At 35.8% G+C, this 8,509-nt stretch overlaps 1 protein-coding gene across 1 annotated transcript; it reads right to left on the reverse strand.

Moving 5' to 3' along the window:
* Window positions 1-2,417: 2,417 nt before the first annotated feature.
* On the reverse strand, window positions 2,418-4,210 carry LOC110371839 (uncharacterized). Its single transcript, XM_021328248.3, has one exon. The coding sequence runs from the start codon at window positions 4,042-4,044 to the stop codon at window positions 2,833-2,835; it is 1,212 nt and encodes a 403-aa protein (XP_021183923.3). The 5' UTR covers window positions 4,045-4,210; the 3' UTR covers window positions 2,418-2,832.
* Between the last annotated feature and the right edge of the window lie 4,299 nt (window positions 4,211-8,509).

Raw genomic sequence — 8,509 nt, forward strand, 5'->3', positions numbered from 1 at the left:
ATGTAAGTAAAAGTGGAAGATTGGATTAGGCATTTGCCACCTGGCAAACGGACACGCATAAATGGAACAAAAAACAATATACACAAAATAAGAAATACTGTCAGATCCGAAAAGAGGCTATAAATATTAATAAATAAAATATAAGTAAAAGTGAGAAAATATTTTAACACCAGCGTGGTATTTAGTTCTTATCATCATACAATTCCTGATCCGAAATCACACATCATTTTTCCGAATCAAATCTTTTTGGTATCTTGTACGAAGTAGGACGTGTCATTGTAGTTAAGCAAAAATACTGAAACAAAACTTCAAAACAAAAGACGCACTTGTTACCCAACACCAAGAAGGAGTTACTTACAAAGTTCCACAGAACAGGTCTTCAAGCGTTTTAAGTGCAGTAATAATCTACGCAGATAATGATAGTTAAATAAGCGTTCGTTAAACTATACTGCTTCTGCAGATAACGGCACTAAGATATCGGTCTAAGAGGACACTTGTTTTAAAAGTATTACGGCCACTTGCTAAAGAAAATATGCGTTCTTAGCCATTTAAAAAGAACCGCCTACAGTTTTAATTTAGAAATGCAATTAAGAAATGTCTTTTGCAGTGATCTTACGCTAGGTGTGAGTTGTCTTATCTCGATAAAAAAACTTGATTGCATTGGCCTTTTCCAAGAGAAATTCCTAACTAGTTTGTACAATAAACGTATGACAATAAAGTCATAAAATGTAGTCAGACAAAATGAATCATGTTGATCTAGTTTCTTACTCTCATTTGTTGTGACGAATTACCTAAGTCATGTTTAAACATCTTTGACTAATTCGTTTGCTGAAACAAAGCAAATAATGTAATTTGAATTCTTTACTGCCTTTGTTTTAGTGTTGAAGTCATAGCTTGATTTAGCTTTGTCTAGATATAAGTAGTGAGTTCATTGCAGATTAAAAATGGTAAAACTACATTGATGTCATTAAACTTTTGCGTAAAATTGGTGCACCTAATAAAGTATATTATCTATTTACCTATCAACTATTCAAGTTAACAAACACAACGCTTTTATAAAATTATATGTTTTATGTATTTTAATTTAAAAGACTTCAAAACTGGAAGTTCACCCACTTTACGTGATCGATATTCACCCATGTGCATCAAAAACTTTAATCATTTGAAACAGCGCCTGACGAATGGAGCGTAAAATATTTAAATAGAAGTCAAAATAGCGTGGAACTACCCCATGAAATATGGCGATTTTTCGATACATATGGAAAAAATGAAGGAGAAATTAACATTCTCGTCGGCGGATATAAGGAACGTGCGTAACGAAACCAACGAAGGAAGAAATAGGCAAACCTTGTTGTTTACTAACTTTGAAATTGGTTGCATTCTTTTTCAGCGAAACTTCCGCTATTTTGACTAGGAGACGCGCTTTTGTAACATTTGACTGAAACATTGTCACGGTACGAATTCATATTATTTTAAAAACTTTTTTGTATTTTAAATAGTTGCAATGAAATTAAGTCTTTTGGATATTTTTTTTTCTCATTGTCCAAGCCAAACAAGGTTACTATGAAACATGTAAACAAAACTATATTTACGTATTCTAATATCATTGAAAGTGAAAGTTAGAATTAAACTAATCTGAATATCTTAAAACGGACTGCATAGAAATTAAAATCTGAACAGTCAACCCTTACAAAACCGTAATCAACTCGTTTGTATGGTTCTCCCTTGAAATTTGGTATTTTTTACCGGGGATAACGGCGGCGCATTACAATCATAATAGCGCTATCGCCTTACCGTTAACGGCTCGGGTTTAGGGCTGAATCCACTGATTCTTTAACTAGAGTTTAAGATGTAACTTTGACGTATATTTTAAGTTGTACTACGAAATACGATTATTAGGTAAACGTGTGCAGTGGAAAATAGAAGTTAATTTGTTTTATCTGTTGGATTATTTGTGCTTGTTTGTGTGTGTATGGTCTCAAATAACAGATGAAATGTTATATTCTGTAATTTTGTACCGAAATTAATTACATGAGAAATGTAAAATTAAATAAATGAAAAGCCATTTTTTTTCAGCCCAAACTATTTCTTATAATTGCAGCCAAAATTAATTCAGAATAGTTTAACCACTAGTTAACAAGAGATTAAGATGACGGTGTAGTCGAACGTGGCGGCTTATGTTAAGCTGCAAAGAGTGGGTCATTTAACTGTCAAACGATTTGGTTGCAGCATTAGCATAAGAGGGTTGAGGGTTGCTATTAACTGAATGTGTTGTAAATGCCTTATTAATGTCATTGGCAATCGATAAGTTAAGGAAAGAGAATGAGTATAATGAGACTAGAGTAAATTTAACTTTAGTGGGCATTAACATTTGATATGAGTATTTAAATAAATAAAAGAAAACAAGGAATCAAGGAACTAAATCTTTTATTGTCATAAAGTAACTAAAATCTAACATCACAATGTTTATTATAATAGAAGGCACTAAGTTTATTTAATCAATTTGTATAAAGAGGTGCCCTTTCGTACTCATATTTACAATATTTGAACTAGGTACCTACTATTGAGAGGTTTTCTCTCTTCTACGTGAGAATACACTGAAGTCTAAGCCATTGAACTATGTAACATTACTAGAATAACATAAATGACACGATCAATGTACAAAGCTTGAAGTGCAGGCTCGCCTGACCGTTACGACACACCTTGCGCCCGCGCTTCAACCGACTTTGGCACCAACAGCTGTATGTTATGTTTTTCTAAACTACACTTCTACAGCAATAAATATCTGGAATTAAATTTATCTAGACAAGAACTACGTACAATAAATTACAGTTAGTTCTTATTATTTTTCAAAACTCGCGCTTGTTTAGTTTTCTCTTGCCACCATTTTAGAGTTTCCTCAAATTGTTCTCTGTCTTCTGGTGTCACTTGAATATCTGGAAGCTCTTTCTTTAATTCTATGTCATCGTTAAATTGATCTTCAACAAAAGAGCTATCTTCAGCTTTGAATTTGTAATCGTTGTGAGTTAAAATTAACCCAGGATCAATTGATGGCAAACTGGTATCTTCAGTAAAGTTATGATTAAGTTGCTGATTCATAATTGCTGAATATTTTACTTCGAAATCATTGTCGTTAACATTCACATCAGCTTCATTCAGGTAATGTCTTTCTGGGATAACTGTGAACTGTTCTGCTGCATTGGGAAATGCGAAATGTCCATCCATTAGATGAGGATTTATATCTTCATGTCCAAGAAGGTCTGATGACGGAGTAAGAGGTTGCCCAGCACCTTCTTCTTCTTCGTACAAATTAGGAGTGGCCACTAACTGAAATTGTTCATTTCCTTGTAGATCTACATATTGCTGCCGGCGAAGATGATGGGCTCCGTCAATTTCATCTTCATCCATGTCATCGTCGTCACCAGCGGGAGAATGTATTATGTAATAACTTCTTTCTTGACTATTTTCTCTTGGTGATGAGGATGCTGGAGAAGGGAAGGATTCCATTGACGGGCGTGATGTATTTTCTTTATCATGGCCAATGTTCAATAAATTTTCCAAGTTTCGTATATATTCCACTGCCATACGCAAAGTTTCCACTTTACTTAACTTCTTGTTAGCTCCCCGGTTGGAGTTAGCATTCTCGAAGGCAGATGCAACTTCTTCAGGGATGTGTCGTCGAAGGGCGGCAAATCCATCATTAACTTGGCGCACTCTGTTACGTTCCCGCGCATTTCGGCGGGCAACTGCTAGTGGAGTAGGAGACCGCACTGATTCTTCCGCACTATTTTCATTAGGACGGGACTTCTTAGCCGATGGAGCCGATGATGTTACGGGCTCAGCAGCACGAACTAATGACGTCACTGACACGGTTGCCGGTACAGATTGGAATTTTGGCTTCTTTCTCACTATTATAATTTCACGTGTGGAGTTTTGATTGGCATCATTGTTTGTTATGTTCATGGTATTATTCACGGATTCTTGGAGCACCTGCGACTTGCCGAGCGGCGAGTTGCGGAAGACGACGACGCCGATGGAACTCATTTCGGCAAGATGAGTTGCCGTTTTCTCATGTTACGATTGTTTACTTTGTGTTAGATGCGGACTCGGGTTAGATTGGATCACGTATAAAATAACTGTTTTCTAGTAAAGTGGAGTAGAAGAATTCGATGGCGTCAGAGCGCCGGCCGCGACAGGAATGGCGCGTGCCGTGCGGACGCACCTGGGGTGGCTCGCGGGGGGATCAACAGGGGTACTTACGTTTACTAGTTGCACACATGCTCTTTCAAAGGGCGGAATGGGGCAGCGTTTCGGTTCAGTATTATTAGAACGTTGAATTTTATTGTTATAATTTCTGTTGCATATTTCTGTTGCAGTTTGAGTTTTTGATCAGATTTGTCTTAAAGTAATTAGCTAAATGTAATGATTCTTAACTATGACAGTTAAAATTTAATTATTATACGGTAGCGTAGATTAGTGGCTCCTATAGCACAAAAAGTGTGTGTAAAATTTTTACACTTGGTAAAGCTAAAAATCTGCAAAATTACACTATTTACTCCAAATATTCCACACAATATAGTCTTGAGTTTTTGAGTAAAACCATGTATAAAAATCAGAGACAGTTGCGGTACCGAACCGCAACGATGCCCCAAAACCTGAACAGCATAAAGGACAATATAATTTTCATGGGGTGTCGCACCCAACTACCGGTATGTCTGTGTGCGTAAGTTGCAGTTACATACCAACACATATACTTTTATTATGTCACACGCACACATAAATGTTTAGATCACACATATGTAGTAATGGAGCTAAAACCGTTCGCGTGTTTCAATGGAACTCCGAAATGATTGCGCCAGCGCAGGGGGTTGGTAATGGAACATAACTTTGTAGTGCTAAAGTACTGATATTTCTTTTAATGTTTGTCGTTTTTAAATATTAAGGTATAAGGTATATTTAAAGAATGATTTAACTAAACCGCACTTAATATGTGAATACGTGCAGCTAATAGTTTACCTTAAGTACTAACTATTTTGTTAGGTACTACCAAGGATGAGAACTTCTATTTTTTACATGTATTTTTCAGCTTTAAGAAGCCATTAATTCTCTTGAATATAATGTTGAACTAAACGACTTCTCCATAGATAAAATATAATTAATCTTTTTTTCTATCTAACCGATCGGTTTGTATGTGTGTGTGTACACCCACGCCAGCTGCGTGCCCTTTAGCTTTTGTGTAGTGGCACGCGCCACTATCCTAGTATGACCATTGTTGCATCTTCAGTACAACTGCACATCATAACTTTACGCTATTTTGATTCTTGAAACTGATGGCGTAGGGTCTACTTTACTGTGTGCTGATGAAAGAAGTAGTGGGATTGTAAACGGGATTTTTTGATCCGTTCATAGATAGAGGTTCAAAGGTTCATATGTATTAGGTTTAATGATATAAGTGTTGTCATCTGCTCAGTCATCAGAGTATTTTAAGGTCTCCGTTTGGTTTTACATAAGGCTATTTCCTATCTGAACACCGAAACGAAGTTACGAAGTAAAACGAAAGTCTTGTAAATGTTGTAATTTCTCATACCATTACTTTTTACAAGGATCGATTAACGAGACAGCTTAACTAGCTTTCAAAGGCTCTGAGATCCTATAAATAGAATACCGAAACCAATGTCTCGTTATATAATAGGTACATAATTATAGGCCAAGGGGCTTATTTGTGAATACGATTTAACATAAAGGCAAACTAAGATTTAAAAGCCTTGAAAGGAGTAACATTTTGCATTTCTGTTACTTCGTTGTGGCTGTAACAGGTGGCGACCCCTAACGAACACATTCTACATAATGAAGCCAGAATTAATGCCAACCTGTAGGTTTCCCCTCTGTCTTAAGCCAAAAGGGGGAAACGAATCCTACTTACATATGTCTACAATGCTAAGTGAGTGCTCTGATAATTAATTAATCACATTCTCTTAAATATATTTACTTTTATAAGATGCAGGCAAGATAATTATGGGTTGGTAAAATAAAATCTATCACCACTTAACATCTTTTGTAAGTTATTATTTGTTCAGTGTGTTTTTCAGTGCGTGCATAAGTTTGGATGTAGGATACACTTTCAGCGCCAGAAGGTAATGTGAACTATGTACTCTTGATGGGAGCACCAACCAGATAAGTTCCTCTGCTCTTCCATAATACATAGGACACTACCAGTTATAGGTACATAAGTAAGATATGATTTACTTTCTTATAATTATACAACAGGAAAATACAAAGGAATGAAATAACTGTACCTACGTTAAGGATCGAAGATTAGGCCCATACATACCTAAAAGTATAAAATTCGAAGCGCCTGTCAGTTTCACAAGGCAACGAATCGCAGCGCATTTACCTGAGATCAAATACTTGATAGGCGTATTCATGCGTAGAAGAAATAAATAGGAGCATTCAACTATAAACCTACACTAAGACATAATTATATTTAAGAATATACATTCAGGTGTTAAAATTAAAAAGATACATTATTTTAAGAACAGATTTAAAGCTCAAGAACCACAATTAAATTTAGAACATTCGAGCAACGAAACATTAAACTGTCTATGGATTACTGAGGTAAAACGAGTGGTGCTCCTAATACTCGAAAGTGCATCCTGTAACTCAAGATGTCGCGTTTTTTCGCGGCAATCCGCTCAGTAAGACGAACTCCAAGGCTCACCATCTTGCGAACATGTGGGATCCGTAAGTGCGACTATGGTGCATACTGTCCTGGCTATATTTAGCGTGGCCATATGGTAATTGCTGGCAGTGGAAGGTGTATCGAATTGAAGATGCCATGATTCGAAGGAGGTTTGATCTGTCAAAACAACTGAACCCTTTTTGAAAGTATGCTGTTTAAAATTGGAATGCTTTATTTTTCTTGCGGTGATTCATTAATGTTATTGAGGATGACGGTTTAGGGTAGACTAAGGTAATTAATTATACTGATCATCGCAATGTCTGTAGGTATTTCTATTCATTGGTTGTAGTGATCGCAGTTCAAAACATTTAACTATCAGGTCAGAAATAATCTTTCAGAATCTTAAAAAAAAGTTAGGCAGGCATCTAAAACAAAACAAATCCTATAAGCCAAGTCTAGACCAAACAAACTCACAAAGACCAAAGAACCTAACCTGTACATTCATACTCCAAAACAGCTGTGTTATGAATAGTTCCCAATACCCAGTTACCTTCTAATGCTATAACCTATCTCAATATAGGACACCTTGAATTAGCTAGGCTATTGAGGGCTTCCCCGATCCAGACGAACCTATTATTAGAAATACAGAACGCGAATAAAAGGGGAACCTTCAACTTGAAAATTAAATAAGCTAAGGTCAGTATAACAAAGATGTCTGGAGCCCTTAGACTGCATCTAGACGACTAGACCAGCCATTCAATAGACGTTTTTATTGCAAAGGGGGAGTTGTAAGCATATCCGCTTCAAAATATTGGGTATGATTCTGTAGGATAACAATGAGACAAAGATGCCTTTGATACCAATAAGAATAAGATTTATATATGAAAGTAAAAGTTTTTAGTTTATTTGGATTTGATTAGGAATGTGGATTAACAGGAAAGATGATTCAGCGTACATTTGATAGTATCTTAAATTTCATGATTAATATTTGAGTTAAATATAAATTAACCTCTGCAGTGTTGCATTCAAAACGTATCTATCTTCTGATGTTTCCGATTTTTTTAAAGATAAGTCTTCCAAACGAGTCTTATCCTAATAAAAAAATTTGTAAAAATATATAAACTCTCTGTTTCCATTAAAATTCAGCTCTCCACTTTGTTACAATTTCTAGGAACAAATACTAGGAGCAAGTTTTCATTTCCAAGGCTTGTTGTTGTATTAAAAAGCCGTCTGGTTCCCATTCCATGCATTTAAATATAACAAAATCTGGAGTACATTTAAAAAGTGTTCCAACAGTAAGAGGTGCATTCATTGGAACCGTGGTCCAGACATAATACTCCTTTTATTCTCTTTGTTTAACACCACACGAGACGTTTGGACCTGCCCCTTCCTTCAAGACCTTAGAACTGCATTCGTTTTCAATGAACTCTTTGCCAACTTCTTACAATAAAACAACATTACTTTTGCGTTCACGAAATTATTCCCCCATTTTATTCCCTTCTCCATTCACACAAACTGTGATTAAGGTCCTCAGAATTGTCGTTTGGATAAGTTTGCAAAGGTACAAGATCAAGTTTTTTCTTTAAGTTGGTCTGTGTGAGTCGGTCTCCTGAATTCAATGGTAAAACCGTTACATGCTGTGCATTAACATTTTGTTTGAAAATAAGAGTTATTATGGACTATTGAAGCAAAAAACGTGAAAGTGTTTTTGAAGAAATTATGATTATAGATGATATATGTTGATAGTTTAAATTTGCTGAGTGCAAAAAGGGTGTCTGTATTGTTTCAGTTCTGAAATAGAACTTGGTTTGGTTAATATCCAGGTAGTAC

This window comes from Helicoverpa armigera, chromosome 10 (assembly GCF_030705265.1).
Source record: "Helicoverpa armigera isolate CAAS_96S chromosome 10, ASM3070526v1, whole genome shotgun sequence".
Lineage (NCBI taxonomy): Eukaryota > Metazoa > Arthropoda > Insecta > Lepidoptera > Noctuidae > Helicoverpa > Helicoverpa armigera.